The sequence below is a fragment of the Convolutriloba macropyga genome, chromosome 8 (assembly GCF_964194025.1).
Source record: "Convolutriloba macropyga chromosome 8, txConMacr16.3, whole genome shotgun sequence".
NCBI lineage: Eukaryota > Metazoa > Xenacoelomorpha > Acoela > Convolutidae > Convolutriloba > Convolutriloba macropyga.
The window spans coordinates 23,920,851-23,939,015 of record NC_134475.1 but is presented as its reverse complement, the minus strand read 5'-3'; the positions used below and the strand labels follow the sequence as shown (position 1 = coordinate 23,939,015).

At 35.4% G+C, this 18,165-nt stretch overlaps 1 protein-coding gene across 5 annotated transcripts in view; it reads left to right on the top strand.

The window, feature by feature from the left end:
* LOC142344606 (uncharacterized) overlaps positions 1–18,165 on the top strand; it is a 67,770-nt gene that overhangs the window by 47,080 nt on the left and 2,525 nt on the right. Inside the window, exons 11-17 of one of the 5 annotated variants that reach the window (XM_075396401.1) lie at positions 8,944–9,092; positions 9,860–9,874; positions 12,175–12,291; positions 12,835–12,882; positions 13,482–13,745; positions 15,347–15,477; positions 15,701–15,715. In XM_075396401.1, coding sequence (XP_075252516.1) covers positions 8,944–9,092; positions 9,860–9,874; positions 12,175–12,291; positions 12,835–12,882; positions 13,482–13,745; positions 15,347–15,477; positions 15,701–15,715 — 739 coding nt within the window. The remainder of the gene's footprint in view (positions 1–8,943; positions 9,093–9,859; positions 9,875–12,174; positions 12,292–12,834; positions 12,883–13,481; positions 13,746–15,346; positions 15,478–15,700; positions 15,716–18,165) is intronic. The other 4 variants (XM_075396403.1, XM_075396404.1, XM_075396402.1 and 1 more) reach the window with 4 other exon arrangements.

Here is an 18,165-nt window from a genome sequence, read left to right as displayed (position 1 = left end):
TTGTTTCTTTGTTCCACTGAACCGAATTATTGCTATTGTCATGCGTTAATTTATATCCTGGAAAGCTGTGAGTCGCTCAAAATGTAGGAACTTGAGAATGCTTATAATCTACTGAAGATTTCTAAAAACAATGATGGCTGTAAAATGTTATGATCATTGAGATGGCTTCGTTAATGTTAGGCGACAAAGGTCTGCGGTGATATTTCTTAATTCCTTGAATGGTCGCTGAAAGAGCAAAGACGGAAGTTATAATTTGAGAAAATAGCTGCAAGATTGCTCAATTCTGTTCATAGCATGGCCGTCATTTCACTATTGCATTCAACAACAGTGTAATTGGTTTTCGGATTGCTATCTTATTACATCTCAAGTAGTCTTCTGAAATCTGAATGATTTTTGCTCTTTTTTGATATTGAATTTCTAAACGCTCAAACGAAGTTTAGCAGTTATTTGGCTCCTAGTCCATGGGCTGCAGGTGACTACTGAAAGTCAAATCAAAAGTACGCCAAAGTTGGTTTCAGTTTTTCACTTTAAATATTAATAGGGGCCTATCATAAGCCCTAATAACATCATTTTACCCCTAATTGAAATTATTGACCAAAAGCAGGCTGGAATTAACCTTCCCCGCCTATCATTTGAAAGCTAATTTCCGATTATAGTAATTTTGAAAGGGTTTGCCTAAACATTAAAATCCTTGCATGTCATAGAAATAACATAGTTATGTCCTAATCTAAATAGTCATCTACGCCGTTCTGATTTCTCATAAAGCCCTTCTGTCCTTAACTTGAAAAGAAAAGACGCGCACCCACCATCATATACTACATATAATAGTGAGTTCCTGAAACCCACTAACTGCCGTTACTGATGACAACCCCTATTTTACAGTTTTGAAACAAGGAGAATTTGGCTGAAGAACTCGTACAAGAGTAAATTAATAGAGACTCTGATAACAGTACAAAAATCAAACAAGGAGGCTCGCTAATGTGCGTTCGATCATGATCTTCCGACCAGAGCTCATCTACATTTTCGCCTTAATTGTCAACCAAATGAAGAGATAACAAAAATAGATGTTTGAGTTTAAAAAAATCGTTACAAAACCTAACTACTAATTGAATTACATTACCAGACCTCATTACAGCGCTCACGAGATCTGTAATTATAAAGACTAAGAGAAAAAACAAACAGCAAAATAAGCAAAAAAACGAATTTCACGGCAAAAAATAATTACCTAAATTTAGAAGCACCTAGTAACAACGTCAAAATTTAATCGGATAAAAACATAACTACACAATTTTAATTTTTACCAAAATATACAGCAGATGGAAATTTTCCTTAATGAGACCAGGTAACAAATCGATAAAAGAAGAAATAATGAGGCGAAATTCAAAAATCAAACAACGTTTTGTAAACCAAATTATCTTTAAAGTCTTAACAAACATTGGTTTTTAACAATAAAGTTCTTGATAAATTTACTAAAAATTCATTATAAAACCAATACGGCCGGTCTTTGGTTAGTCTAAGCCATAAAAACAGACTAAAGATGCAGAAAAACTCAAAAAATTACAAACAATTTGAGAAAATACAAATTATTGAAGCCAATAGAATCATTAGCTATTATCCGAATAATATGTATTTTTCTTTCATTTTTAATTTATACTAATTCAGCTAAAGCTAGACTGAATGATTAATGAAGTTCATATAGGCCAAATTTGAAATTATTTGGAGTTGTTATTACGCGAATGTGCTATAAAAAAAAACACAATTACAACTCACAAAAAAATTATGAAAATGCGTATTGGCCAACAAACAAAACACCAGTTACGGCATTATATAAGTCGACATGTTAATTTTTGAAACACAAGGAATTAGACCGGACTTCTCAATGATGAGAATAATTTACAAGTTGACGAACAACATAAACTAAAAAGTTTTAAAAAATCTTTGAAAATGTCTATCATTAACTTTACGACTATTCAATTCAAACTGACTGCTTCGGGTAACATTGCTCAATTAATCCTCCATTACAAAGTTATGCGACCGTTCAGCAATTTAGGGCTACCTAAAGAAAATAACAGGCAAAAAATGCAAATCAAAAAAAAAGTTGAGCGAGAAAAGTGTCGAAGACATTAAAAAATGAACTTCTCAGTAAAAACTTCTTTTTTCAACTAATTTCTTAAAAACAAGGAGTTTCTTTTATACAACATGACTTTGAAAGAATCAACAATTATTGACAAATACATTAAAACCAGGAAATTTTTGAGAAAACCCTTAGTATCAACGCCATTAAATTCAATAGCTTTCAACGGAAGCCAAAAAATTAGCTAAATTTTGCCTCAATGAGACGAAAAGGATGTCTTTCATTGATAGGTCATCATTAACTCATTACAATAAAAGATTGACTATGAAAACAACAAATAAACGCAAAACCCAAAAATTCGGTAGATAAGTGCGAGAAGAAATTGTCGAAGCCATTTAAACCATAACTTTTTTTCTGAAAACTTTATCTTCAACCCATTGAACGTCTTCTCGGAACCAGTTGGAGCTATCAATATAAGGATAATGTGATAAGGTTTCAACGGGAACCAAAAATACGAAAATATCCAAAAAATTTTAAAAAAAATTTTTGAAATCTTGTGGCATCGAAGTCATAAAACCATTAATTAGAAGATGAAACCGCTAAACTGAATAGTTTTGGTTGAAGAAGAAAGGAAGGGGCCCTGTCATTACTAAATATGACTTTCAGCTCACAAAAATAAGTTTAAGATCGGCCATTGTTAAAAAAATTTTTTTTTTTCAAATTCACACCCATTAGCTGTCAACTCAAGGCACTAGATAGGATCACTTAAGGCTCTTTGCGATACCTATTACACTTTTAGTCAACAGGAGTGTGCCATTGGACTCCAAAAAACAGTAAAACGTCAGATAGAATATCAAAATTTCATTAAAAATTACAAAAACTCGGAGTCAAAAACATGAGCTATTCCTTGAAACGAATCTTTTGTTCTCTGGGCTTCATTTGACTGTAAATGAGATTTGTCATTAACGGAACCTCGATATGAAAAGTGATTTGTCTCTAGGTGACTTAAATAGAAACAGAAGAAGATAAAGTTTACTAAAAAAACAACTCTCAAATAGAATTCGATTTTTTTGATAGTAAACTTCCCTATGAGACCAGAACTAGTCTTTTTTATTGCTTTTTGTCTATTTGGAACACAAAATTGAATCATTTTTTGGCTTGAAATGTTATTTTGCATTTATATTTTAATAAAAAATTGATAATTTGGAGAAAAATTACACTAAAAGTGAACAAAATCATGCCAAATATGCGGTGTTCACACAAAAATTCAATCCTCGATAACTCCTCAAATAATACAAAAATAAAAAAATCTTTTTAATTTCGAATTCTACGCTGGGCGAGCTTTTTAATGATACCACTCACATTTCTCTACGATGAATATATCGATCGGCCAAAATTGTCTGAACAAAAAAAACCCATTTGAATATATAGTTCCTCCCCCCACAAGTGGGGTCGGAACAATTATACAAAGCAGAATCTGAGATACGTGGGTTTAAGGACTATTGTTTATTTTTATTATTTCAAAAATCACAGGATCCCGTTATGATGGATGAAGGTCATGGTTGATTTATTTCTAGATAGCGCTGAGAACTCGTTTCGTTTCGCTGTTTATATTTGTCCCGATGAGACAGATGAAGCGCTCTATGCTGATCAACATTAATTTTGCCCTCCTTTTTTCAAAAGGGCACCTTCATTGCCAATTTATTTTAGCATTATTTTAAACTCAGTGTTAACTACTGAGATATTTTCAAGGCTAATGTTTTCGCTTTTTCTTATTTTTCTTAAGATTGCTTGATATGATATGAAATAATATGATACGATATGAACTTTTAAGTTTCGTTGTTCGGAAGCAGTTCTTGTATACTTCACCACTGCCAATTTATATTCAGAGCTCATATTTTACTTAATGTTTCAGTTGAGAAGTGATAATGGCTCTGATTTAAATTTTTATTTTTTGCGAGTTAAATGTTAATATAGTTGTCTTTAGCCATGCGTAAATTTTGAGTTTCTTTTTCAATCAAATTTCTCCCCAATATGCTTTTTGCGTTCAACTTTGAGTTCTCGCTTGGTGTTTTAACCGAGTTAAGCTTACAATCGGTAGTCATATAGGTGATTAAAAGAGCAAAGCCAAAATTAACGGGATACAGACCATGTCTCTTACAGATTCCATCACATTATCAGTTTTCAATAGATTTTTACCTTATTGATATTGGAAATCCGGATGTTATCCTTCAATTTTGCAGCTGAATTTAGCCTAACTATCTCATTGAATTCGAATTGAATTCTCGATAGCGATGTTATTAATTGATCTGAAACAAAGTTTGTAGCAATTATATCAGTTCTGCTGGTCTTTTTATCAACAGGTAACGCCCAGACGGCATTAAGTTGCTTAGAGCCTTTTGACCTACTAGACTCTAAGTTTGAGATTCACCGAAACTGTTGAGATATAAATAAATATGTGGTGTGAAAGGTGTGAATAGAGTTTGAGCCCCTCCCACTTAAGCTTATTGCCACCACTTCACCACCCACCCCCACTCTCCTGTTCCACCCTCCTCTACCGCATTACATCTGTCACTAGGCACACTCGCCCTCCTCCCGCTCACCGCAACTCACACATGTTTACCCGCCTCGCCCCCTCAATTAAGCTAAAGCTAGCCTCCCTAAGCCGCTTACAATTCAAGTAATCGGGGCGCTGTCTTTTAAGATCTGTTCTTATTTTCATGATGTTTGAAATCAATCGGAGTGGTGATTTTGGTCAAGTCGAAAAATGAAGAATACCGAAAAAGGGAGTGCTTTTGCGTTGCAATATTTTATTCCTCTAATTGAGACAAAATTTGTTTAAACAAAATTTTAAGCGCGGCAGTTTGACTCGTCTGTTTTGACTTTTTCCGAATGTTTTTATCTGATTTTTTTCCATATGGTTTTCCGTATCCATTCCTAGTCGTTAACAAGTGTACCTTTTTCTTTTTATTGTTAATACTTTTAGCTGTTTTCGCAAGGTTTATCAGTTTACACGCCTACATTTGCGTTTTCAAATTATGAAAGCCAAGTAGCCTTTCTTCGGAGATTTTTGCTCGAGGAATGTCTGTCTATTCCACGACAAAATGATCAACATCATTTCTATTTTTTCTATGGATTTCTTTTTAAGTTATACATATCGAAATTGGTAAACCAGCTTGCATCGCACAAAAGTTGAAATATTAATACTTCTTGCTCGTAATTTTTCCTATTTCTGCTTGATCTTTGTTTTCATTTAATATAATCACTATTCCTAATAATTTTAATTCGTCCTTTCGTTTTGGAAAACTGTGTACCCCTGTCATAAGCACCTTTGTTTCTTGTAGTTTGAGACGAAGTCCAGATGCCTAATTGAAAGATTCAATTTCATCTAAATTTTATACACGCAGTTTTGGTAAACACTGTCATCAGCGTACGCAATGAGTTTTAACTTTTGATTTGTTCTTATCTTAGTGTTTCTAATTATAGTTTGAAGAAGCGGTTCTATACCTAGAATGACGAGGAGAGCAGAAAGTGGACAACCTTGCTTAATTCCGTTTTCAATTTGAATGAAACTCGAGATTTGGTCATTGACTTTGACTTCAACACATGCTTGTTTTCTCTGCTAAAGCTTTCAATTGATTTCGTCAGTATGAAAGGGCAGTAAATCTCATTCAATAACTTCAGAAAATATTTTCTAAGTTTATCGAATGCTTTACTGAAATCGATAGAGATCATGCAGTTTGATCTGCATATTTTTGTCCTTAGCCAATCGAGCTAGCAAGATAACCATATTGACGCTGCGGTATGAGAGGTAAGCAAATTTTCAAATTTTAGTGTTCAATGGCTTTTTGAGACTAGACGCTAGAACATGTGATAAATTTTTAAGATCAGTATTGAGCAAGCTTATGGGCCTGAAATACTCAACATTACACACTGAATTTAGTTTAAGCGGCATCTTTATTACGAACCAGGCATTTTTGCATTTGCGGCTTTTGAGTTAAAAAACTTATTGCGTTATGGAGCAATGCATCAATGCTTCTTTTATATAAGTTAGATGTAAATCCATCGGATCCCGGCGCACTATGGCTATTAAAATTTTGAATAGCATCTCTAACCTCTTGTTCCTTAATCATCTGACTCGAATTGCTTTTTCAATTAGCTTCTTACGCGTTTTAGAAGTGTTTGATTATTCTGTTTTGCATCTCTATTTCATGAGGCTTTCGAGCTTCTTTCTCTCGTCAATATCCTCTGTTACTTCCCCGTTATCGTTTATAATTGCGGAAGTTTTCTTATTTCTGTTAAATTTGTTTAAAAGATTTTTGAGAGCGTTTGAGCTGTTCGGTCAATGTTTTTTTAACAATTCCCTTCTCATTTTTGATCTTTTATGTCAAGATACCTTAGACAATCTCTTTTTTGAAGTTGTCATAACTGTTCGTCAGTCCTTTTTCATTAAAATTTTGAAAGTTTTTCAATTATACTAAACACATCTAGAAATTTATTTGATCTGTGACAATTGTGTGTCCTGATTTCCAGCGCTTCTGTACGTAGCATGGTTTTTGGTTTTTAGTAAATGTGTCTGACTACAGAATTTAATGGTCACTTGTGATGTAAGGATGTTTTAATGGTTGTGACGCTTTCCACTAAATTGCATTCGTTGCTGAAGATGTCAATGGCTCTTGATTCGTCTTTTCAAAATTTGTTTTAAGTCTTTTTCTGTGTTTTTTGTGATATTCTCCTATCCATATTGAGGAATCGTTAATAAAGATTTCAACAGTTTGGTTAAAGGATGAAATAATATTTTTACTTGGTATGATGGGTTCAGGTATATGGTTACAAAAATTTCTTTAACTTATTATGTATTAGGATGAATGAAGCGGTTTTTTCCTATGACCTCAATAGTCCAATTATAGGGTACAGTTAGAAAGAGGCCACCTTATTGTTTGACCGCTGGCTCAATCGAGAACTGCACTTTAAACGAGATAAATTTCCTTGATGTTTTGAAATTAGTCTTTCTATTTTTGTTTCTTGAATTGCGATCATACAATTCTTTTCTTTTATTTTGTTCTTAGACTGAGTAAAAAGCTCTAGCAATTTCAATTTTGAGCACAAACGAGTACATTTAAATGAAAGGTAGCCATTTTTATTTACATTAGAACGTTTTAGAAACGTTAAACTATGATATTGATGGATTATCTATCTGCTGGTTCTCGCTAAGTCGAATGTTTTCATTGCTTAAGTGTTTATCAAGGTTACTCGGTTTGAGCAGAACCTCTATCTTTTAGGAGTTTCAATGGGCGATATGTTGTTGTTGCCTCTTTTGGTGGGTCGTCTTCTGACCTTCACTTGTTCCCAGAACAGTGCTGTAGCTTTCATTTTCATCAATTCTCAAGTTATTAGGAGGGGATTCTCTCTGGGGTGGGTTTAAATCCTTCCTTAGCAATTCCAGCAGATTTTTCTCATAGTGACGGTTCTATTGCGGTACTGGCGACTCTAGCTGATTGCGGCGGTTCGATTCCCGTATTTGCGACTCCGTCTCATTGCGGCGGTTCGATTCCGGTATTGGCGCATTGCGCTCAATGTTGTCTGCGTGTCGGTTCATTTCTACGCTTTGTTGTCTGTTTAGTTCGCTTTAATCTGCAACGTACTTCCTGGTGGCCAATGTGAGGCTTAATTAATTGTTCACAATGCGAACACGTGTGCAGTGAAGGCGTGTTCGCATTGAAAGTTATGTCTTAACCATTGGAACTGTTTTCGGCCAGTGGCAGACTCGAATGACCACTCTCGCAGCGCATTTTCGTCTTCTTGGTTTTTAACGTCTAAAAAATTGAGGCTTTACCGTTGTAATATTCACCTTCAGGAGAATTATCTTATTGGCGATGCAGCGGCTTTATAGGTTTCAGTATTTTCCGGCAGATCAAGTTTTTCGATGACCGTTTCATCTTTCTGAGCAATACTCTCTTTGGGAAGGCATCGTGGTGACAGCGCCAATATTCTTCGGCCGTAGGGAACATAATTCTTTTCAATATGTTTAGTCCGTTTATCTTCAGGTTGTCTATATCATCCGCCGTTTCGATTCGCGCTACGATCAGAATCGTATGTAGTGAGTTTTCTTTGATAGTTGTAAATGTTTTTGTCGAGGTTATTTTTATCTATGTTTTGGCTGAAACTCAGAAAGGATACTGCTTATCACCTCTTTCGAAGCCTTCTGAAAGGTTTTAGCTTTTCTGAAGTGATGCTTTGTAAACGGGGGAATGATTTCCATCTTAAGAATGCTGGTGACTTTGTTATTTCGGTTTTTGATTCTGGACCCAAGACCTCAGTAAATGAGCTTTATTGCGGTTGATCCATATTGGATTACTGAGAAAAAAAGGCATTTTAAGTCTTGTGTAGTTCTGTCCATGTGCTATTAATTTTAATGAAGAAAATTTAGGCAAAAATCTTTTTTTTTATAAAATCCCAAAGGACGTTCCTTCGCAAAGTGGAGTACGTTCTTGTTGCTTTCCTATAACACTTTGTGGTACTGATCTAACAATATCAGTGACAATATCAGCATTTTACACATAATCACAACAATTAGGCTAATTATAATTATATGGCTGTATTACTTGAAAGACACTAGAGTTTCTGTTTTGATTTGAAACTAAGCTTACTTTGCTCTCATATTTTTCATGCAATATTTCGGCTGTTTTTGATAGTCATTTTCCTTCGAAGGTCTTTACGTAAGTAATTTGGATAGGAAGTTGGATAAGTTTTACCAAGTGGTCTATAACCGTAAAATTGTGAGTTAAAGAACTGTTGATTTGTCAAAATGTTTTCAAATCAAATGAAAACAAGAAAACCGACTGATAGCTGTTTTCTGTTTTGTGCAGGTACCAAGTTGAGCGTACTGAGCATGACCACTTTGTTTCTCTGGTGCTTACCATAGTCGACGTGCAGGAAGAAGACTTTGGACAATACAATTGTACGGCGTACAATGAGGCAGGCATCACTAGCAAAATTCTGTTCCTGGAGGAAACAGGTGAGCAATTTGAAAACAACATGTGAAGGAAAGAACTCAGTGCCAAATTTATGTTATCATTTATTAGCTGTGGCAATTTTTGAATATTGCATAACTTCAACAGTTTTTTATAGCGCTGGGAAATAACCATACACGGAAAAATGAACAGCCTGAACTTCGATAGGAAATTTAATGCCAACCCCTGTGGCATTAAAACAGCTCGAAAAACCCCATTTCCCAAAGAATGTAAGCTAAGCAAAGTTTTTTGTTAATTGGACAACAACTCAAAACGACTGACTGTGGGGCGGGGGGGGGAGGTGTTCTTCAGTTTGCCGTTGTTTTTATAACCGCAACCTTTTGTACATGCAATAATAGGTCAATTGGGTTTTAAGTAAAAATTGCATTTGTTATAATAGCATTACTGATCTTGCTGAAATTGTGCACTCATTTTCCATTTCCTCAACTTCAGAAAAAATGAAGAATTAGTTAATTGTATATTGTATCGCCAATTTTGCCGATGACTAAAAGGCGATAAGCAGAGAAGCAATTAAGCTATGGTAATTTATAATAACCATATTTGGTGGTTTGACTGGTTTTTCGTTTTTCATTATTTTGTTTATTTCCAGGCTACGTCGAGATGATTGTGCGTGAGATAGTAATCTCTTAAACTCTATAGTCTGTTGCCATTAAAAATCTGACTCATAGTGTGAACATAAACAAACCTTTTCTGTTGATATTTTCGCTAAAAGCGATTTAAGTCCTTACTAATAATTACTGCTTCTCTTTAGATTCTATGGCAATGAGTAAGCTACCTCACATGCACGACTTTTGATTAGACTGCAGAGTTTTATCACCATATACTTTCTGTTTGTCTGTCCTTTTAATTTAGTTGAATTGTCTCGAGATTTTAAAGGTTTTAGTTGATTAGTTTGTATCGAGTTCAGTTCATTTGGTGGCTGAGAGCACTGTGTGGGCTTAAGCATGATTACATAATGATACACAAGTATGTGGTTCGGGGTATTTCGGTTGGTCCGAGACAAATGATAACCTTCATCGTGCCCGGAAAGCTATTTTGAATTTCTTAGTACAATTTAGAGTACAATTTACCCTTTCCTTTTTTCAACCTTTGGGATTAGAAAATACAATTTTTAGTTAAGAAGTTAGCTTAGAATGTTTCCTGGCAATAAAAACAAAAATTTTTGGCAGTGTTTTTGCATTTTCACCATAGCGTTTTAAAAATAACTGCTGGTGTTTTTAATGTCTTGATTTTTACTTGACCTGAGTGACTCGGTTTCATGTTAACTAAAGAAGTTGAATTCAATCACTTTGAATTGGACATGCGTTCAGCGAATGCTAGATTCTCAAAGACAAGTAGCAGCTTTCATTTCGTCAGTTCATAAAAAACAAGAATTCTAATGTCAGATATATTTTACCGTGGCAATGAGAGTGTATAAATAATTATGATAGAAATAACTGAAAGAATAAAGAACATGGATTTCTGGACAAAGTTAAGATCACGAAAACTTAGTCTATCCATGACAGGTCTCCCTACCGAATATTATGAGAACAGTGGAAATTCCTAATGACATATACAAATATGTTCGTCTTAACATTCTATACCTTTTCGTTTTTTATAGCTGCGAAGCTGTAAGCTGAGCGTAGCTCTTGGTTTTTTTTTGTTTCGTCGTCTGACGCTTCATTTTCGTTTTACATTTGTTCTAGAACATTCTGTCTCGTCACTGCTTAAATGGCTTTTTCGCGCTTGATTTCACGCTTTCTGCGTGACCTAAATTGCTGTTATTCAGAGACAGAATCTGTTCCTAAAACAAAGTTGATTGTAAGAAAACAGTTTGTATGGTCCGACAGCCGAGTGGTTAAGGCGACTGGCTGTTAATCCGGAGATCGCCGTTTCGAGACGCGACAGGGAAAATTTTTTTGCACCCAAAAACAACCTCCTTGTAAGTTTTATAGGCGGCGGCAATAACTATTATCAACTCACTTCTGTATCTTTTTCCATCTGTATTTTACGGCACGTAAGTCTATTTCGCAGCTATTCCGGCAATCTGCCGGCTATGTTGTTAAAATTATTGGATATAAAGCCATTCCATGAATTCACTGCGCTGGCGAAATAACATTTTCTTAAGTAGTTAGTTTTACATTTGAGTACAAAATGAATCTTTTTGAGCGTTTGTTTTGATGGTATTATATTGTTGGTACGCTCAGATTATGAAAAGCAGAGAGTCTTTGAGAAGATTTTGAATAGAGTTTTTTTTTGCTTTCAAGAGATACTCGATTGGTAGAATCTGGTTTTGTTGTTTCAGTCCAATTTAACTGTTTTTCTAGTAATATTAGCAATGATCGCCTAATTGTAGTTAATAATAAGACACTGCAATGAACATGACTTGTTAGCTTCATTCTTGTATCTAATGTGAATGACATCTTCATTGAATTAATAGCGCTTATTCCACATGTTATTTTCTGTAAGAGAGTTTTCACCTCGTCCTGAAAATGCTATTTTTTTATCAAGAAAGAGTCAGAAGTATTTAACAGATTCTTTTGGTTGTGTTATTTGGCCCTCAGGTCTGAGTGTCGAAAATTTGTTTTGAGTCTATTTTTGAATTGATTGCAGAATATTATATACTCTGTCTTTTTAGAGTTTAAATTTAATCTATTTTTGTCAAAGTATTGAGCTCACAATTTGAGCGATTTCTCAAGATTTTCATTTGCTGTTAAGAGATTTTTGTCTCCTGAATATACTAAGGTATCATCAGCATGTTGGGCCACTGTCAAGTTACAGTGTTCATGTTGATTAATTAGCGCTTATTATTTGATATTATTGGAAACATTCAACTTTCTATCTTTTCATGCAAATAGCGTGAAGTTTTTTTCAACTATTTGGAGACCTGGTCGGATATACGTAAATTTTACGTATTAAAGTCATTGTCTGGTTTAAGAATTTTTTTAAAATGGCATCTGAAATCTTTATAAATGGGTCTCTTTTCTGCTTTCATATCGTTTCTAATTAGATATTTACCTGGTAAAGGGAAACCTCAAAATTGTGATCCTAAATGCAGATTGAAATCTTTGATGGCCGCCGGTTTAGGTGCAGATGCGAAGGCGATGTCGCAACTCTTGATGATTGTGGCTATCGCAGTGGGCGGACTCTTCTTCGTCTCCCTCCTCACGCTTTGCATCACCTGCCTCTGCTATAGGGCCAGAAGTAAGTCTACATACAATGAGTCCATACTAGTAGCCTGCTGCCACTCTCTCAAAGATTTGCGTTCGACAGAGGAAATGAGCCGTTTTTCCCTAAAAGTAGTGGAATAAAGTCTAAGTAAGCATTGGTATATATCAATGCTTACTTAGACTTTATTCCACTACTATAGGTACGAACATAGCCGTTTCTAATATTAGAAATGGCTATGTTCATACGTATTTTTTGGGTGTTTTCGAATTAAAACCTTCATTGTTCTGATTTTTTCAGCTATTGTATTTGGCTAAGAAGTCTCATGATTTAGGAAGTGGAATTTGATATCTGAGCAGGTTGAAAAAAAGGGGGAGAATATGAGAAATTATTAATTATTTATGAAAACCAGATAAACTAGGGCGTTTAAGCCGGAGAACCAAAATAGGTACAAATTATCATGAATTTCGGTTAACAACAGATTCAAAATAACTGACGAAACCTTTTGATAGAGGCCGAATTTTCAGCTTACATACGAAGCGCGGAAAATTGAAGAATGTATTTGTCTGGTGTTTCTAGAGAACAACAAGTTGACGTTAAATGCGTGTAACGACTCATCTGACACAGGTAGGTTATAGTTAGGAAGTTATTGTGCAACAATTTACCCGTTTTATATCAATTCGTTTTGCTTCAGCCTACGCACTATCCCAGAATTAATCCAAATAGCGCAGTGCACCCGTTCCCCACCCCTTAACTGTAATATTGCAGAGCCAGTTAATTTTTAGTTAAGTTCTTCCAAAACTCCCCTTAAATGTCTGGAAATTCTTCATGAATTTTGAGCTCCAATCCCGAAGCACCATGAGCATCAAAAGCAGTTTCTAAGTAGCTTCCATGCAGATTTGATCTTAATTACCCCAAAGGAAAATTCTTTTAATCAATTCAATTGATGTGAATTGTATTAATCTATTAATTATATTAGTTGCTGGGCATGTACTGTTATTTTATCGTCCCAGTTTTACTGTTATATTTTGCGGCTTTAAATGAGTTTCATACAATAGCATTAATAACAATAGCTTTTCGATCATTGAGTGTTGAACAGCAATTGTTTACGCCGGTTTTCCAGACTTATGTGACTGTCAATGTAATCTGGCTTCCGAAGCTCCCAAACAGCTTGAATAGAGAATGCAAGTTCTGTTGTGGTTATTACCAAAGTCGATTAATTTCAGACAAGGAAACTACATCGAATGCGCCTCCTTATAAAGTTGATGTGAAGCCCAATTTCTCGCAGAGCTGTTCGCCCAGCCACCATTTGAAGATGTCTCACAACTCTCTCGACTGTTCTCAGACAACTCCTCCTTGTCACAGCCACAGTAGCAGTGTCAACACTATGCAGCCCAACGCCAGACAAGCTTCGCTGGATAGAATGTACATACAGGGTACTTTTCAACAACAGCAGCCACAGATGATGGGTAGCGTGCCTATGAACTTGGGTGAGGAGGGGTATTTTCTATAAGGATTTCAAAAGATTGGGAGCAAGATTTGAACTGTCAATTTTGAGCAAATTGATTTGAATTTGAGATTGACGCTACGTCTTTTTAGGCGGTAATCTATTCAAAAAACATTTTTAATTGCTCTTGAAAGAAGTTCATAGCAATTATTAATAACCGCCCTCATCTTCTCAGCCGGCTATTATAGCGCTCCTATTTTTACAATTCAAAGAATTTGAATTGTATTGGGGCGCTGTCTTTTTTTGTAAGATCTGTTCACACATTTTCATGATTTTTGAAGTCAAATTGGAGTAGTGATTTTGGTCACGCCGAAACAGGAAATGGAGCGAAAAAGCGAGTGGTTTTGTGGCGTGAAATTTTTTCGCTCTAATTTTAAAGTAGAGTGAGAATACGGTGTTTGAACAAAATTTCGCTTTATCGGTAGTGGTTTTTTTGTTCACATGCGGCAATTTCACTTTGATTTTTACTGTTTCTTCGATTTTTTGGATCGAATTTTTTTCTAACTAGAATCGTTTTTCCAATCCATTCATAGTCCGTTCTAGGTCTAGTTTTCTGTTTAGTCAATGAAAATTCTTTGATTTGTACGTCAGGACTTGATCTGCTGTGTTTTTTTTTACTTCGTCGAACTTTTTTTCGCTTTACCCATTTTACCGCTTTTTCGACATTTTGCGTGAAATCTTTTTGACTTCTCTCGGCTAGTTTCACTCTTCTGTCATTCTGCTCAAACAGCAGCTGCTCAGCAATTCAAAATGAAGAGAGTCAGTATAAAAAAATCAAAGTCAGAAATAGAAACGGGATAAACCCATAAAGCCCATTTTAGGTGCCTGGTACTTGAACTTTGTTCTCATAAGTTTTAGTTACTAGCTATAATGCTTATTGGTATTGATACGACCCTGTAGCCTCTCACTGAGAGACAAGAGTATCAAAATAAATTGCTATTTAAAATGTTTTTATACAAATTTCAATTTTCGTTGATATTTTCTTTTCTTTCAATCCCAATAGAGTTATGGGAATCAACGGCGACTATTTTCCGGTAATCTGCCGGGTATGTTTGTAAACGTGTGTGTCTTTTTTATGCAAAATTTTTGCTTGATGCTTTTGACTTTTCGAGTGACTGTTACGCCCTTGACTTTTTGCGTTTCGCGTGATCTAAAATTCTCTCTCAATCACAATTTCAAGCAGCTGAACTCAATTGGCGGCAATTTAATACTAAAAGTCAAATGAACAGCGCGCCGAAACTGGTGTCATTTTTTAACTTTAAGTCTTAAGTGGTATATCATAACCTCTAATGTTATTTGAAGCCCACTATTGAACTTCTTAGTCCCATTTAGGCTCCTCACCCCTCCCCCCCCCCCCCCCCCCCGACTGAATCAGGTTGCAATTGATTAGAGCTCCCACTAGTCGTTCGAGAGCAATTCTTCTGACGTTTAGTCGGTTATGTTTAATTTGTTGACGCATGTTGATAAAAAATAAAAAAATTGCAAGTGGGAGGAAAGGAATATTCCGCAAGCTTTAGATGTATGCGATCGGGGCTATCAGAGATAAATTCTTCACTTTGCTGTAAATTTGTTATTGTTTTTCAGGCCACCCGCATAATTTCTCGCAGTCAAACACAGCGGCACTGTTGGCAGCCGCAAGCTCAAGTCAGACTCCGAAGCTGTTCGTGTCGTCTGATGACTATGACAAAAACAGATTAAATGAAGAGCTTTATAAGGTTAGTGGAGTCTACCGACCACCAACAATGCTTTTAGTCAATTAGTATTGCAAGGCTGCTTTTAGACAACTATGATAGTGAAGTTTAATGTGAAAAGAGATTGTTAATGGACAAATTTTTCAGATGTTTTTCGAACAGGGTGTTTTAATGTATCAACATTTTGGTACAGTTATAATGCATCAACATCAGTTCGAGGGAAAGGGTTGTTATTTACTGTTTTCAGTTTGCAAGAAGAGAGGTTAGTGTTACCAATGGTGAAGTTTTGTTTTCGTGATTCGTAGCTCTATCGTGTGTAACTGTTTTCGGTGTTCTTTATTTTGTGCGTTTATGTTTGCACTGGCAGTTTAAGGGAGAAAGATCCACTATGTGTTTTGATTCAATTGCGTTTTTACGCGAATGCGAAATGAACCTTTTCGCCTCGTTATAGTGAAATGTGGAACCATTTTTGTGCTTAGAACAGACAAATAAATAAAAATCCTGATTAATAGCTTTAGAACAAAATTTGAAACAAATGGAGTCTTTCTATACAAGCGTTCGCTTGACCGTTATATTCGAGAATTATGTTTTTTTGCCAGCATGAGTAACATCTTTTTTTTACCACATTTTAACAACTTTTTGAATGACTTTGTTTCGCTTGATTTTTGCGTGATATAAATCGCTCTCATATTATAATTTTAAGCAGCTGAAATAATTGGCAGAAGTTTATTACTAAAAGTCAAAAAACAAAACAAAACACGATTTGATTTTTTTTTTCACCAAATCTGTCTAAATCTGTAGTGGTATTCAATAAGCTCTGATAACACCAGTTGAAACCAACCCTCGGAGTTAAATTTTGCCTCCTCACCCTAGTTCTAGAGCAATTCTCCCGAAGTGAGTTTGTTTCAGAAATGTGTGAAAGTTTAAATTGCTTTTTTAATTAATAGCTTCGCTCAGCTACTCAAACGGCTTTTATTTATGCGCTCTGGTTTTTTTCCTAAAAGGCGCCCTCATCTCAGTTGGCTATTATTGCGGTCCTTTTTTCAAATCCAAAGTATTTGAATTGTATTGTGACGCTCTTTTTACGAATTGAAGAGCAGTTAGTTTGATCTTCTGTTTAATTGCTCTTGAACAAATTTGGAAGCAATTATTGTAAACGTATATTTTTTGCAAAATTTTTTACTTGACCGTTTTGTTCTAGAAATTTCTTGCACTTTTGCTTTTCGAGTGACTTTTTCACGCTTCTTGATTTTTAATTGAACTAAATTGCTCTTCAGAAATTGAGGCTGTTGCTAAAACGAAAGCGATTTCAAGATAAGCTATCACAAGGATCTGTTAGCCGATTGGTTAATGCTGCAGTCTACTACTTGAGCGGGGGAGTTTTGGCACCCCTAAAAATTATCAAGGCTACATCCCCCTCTGTGTTAATCTGACGCGCCTGTCGTTCGAGAGCAGTTTGTCTGACGGTAGTCGGTTGTTGTTTTTAACTGCTCCCGAACAAAGTTTGAAGAAATTATTGCAAACGTATATCTTTTTAATCATGTAAAAATAAAATGTTCACTTGATTTTGACTTTTTTTGCTAGATTTTTTTTTGGCTCGCTCTAGCTAATTAAGATGACATTCTTTCTTCGGAAAAACGAGATAACTGGTGAATCCTTAGGGAATTTAATCTGTGACCAGCTATCTTAGAGCTTTAAAAATGTCTTAAGTTTACGGGTCAACGAAGCTGCTGAAGAAGAGAAGAGGAGGCAGATATTCGTGTTTTAATGGACTATCTTGGATCGCTCCCTCTATACCCGCATTAAATATTCGCAATTTTCACGTTTGATTCCTTACTTCACCAACTATTTCAAATGAATGGATTTTAAATTCTTTCTCTCATTGAATTCCGCAATGTAGTGAATACAGTCAATGTCAAAATTCAATGAACGGATAAAGCGATGAAGCCCGGTCATTAAGTCCCAGTGCATTAGGTTATCGCAGTTCATTTGAGCGATTGCTAGCTGATATTACTATTAAGCCCAATAGTCTTCCGTTCAGAAGCTGAATTGAGTATATTTAGAATTGAACTGAATCCGCACACCAAATTAGAGACCTTTACTCTTAAATGTAAACTGTCAATTTTTTTGTTTGAGTCCGGATATGCGTCAAGTGGGTGACCTGCGTCTCTTTTTTGGGAATCTGCCGGCTGTGTTTGGAATTAAAAATCTGAATATTAATTTGAATTGTATTGGGGAGTGGTCTATTTTTGAATCTTTTCACATTTTCATGGTTTTTGAAGGCAAAGTGGCGTGTTGATATTGCTCACGCCAAAGCAGGATGTGGTGTGAAAAAGCATTAAGGGTTTTTGTGTAGTCCGTTTTTTCGCTTCAGTTTTAAGTAGGGTAAGAAAACAGTGTTCGAACAAGAAGTCACTTTATCTGTCGTGGTTGTTCTGTTTACGCGCGTCAATTTGGACTTCTGTTTGATGTTTTTCGAATTTTTTGAAGTATGGTCTTTGTTTGTGCACTGTTTTTGTTTGACCATTTTACTGTATAACGTTTTTCGATTTTATTTCCTTAGTGATTTTTTCACGCTTGACGTGTAAGATTAGCTATCGAAAACGAGGTTGTAAGATTAGCTATCAGGCCCAGATGGGCGAGAGATTAATGCTTCACTCTATTACTCCGGAAGTTGTGGGTTCAAAACCCTCGGGTCGGACCAGCAACCAT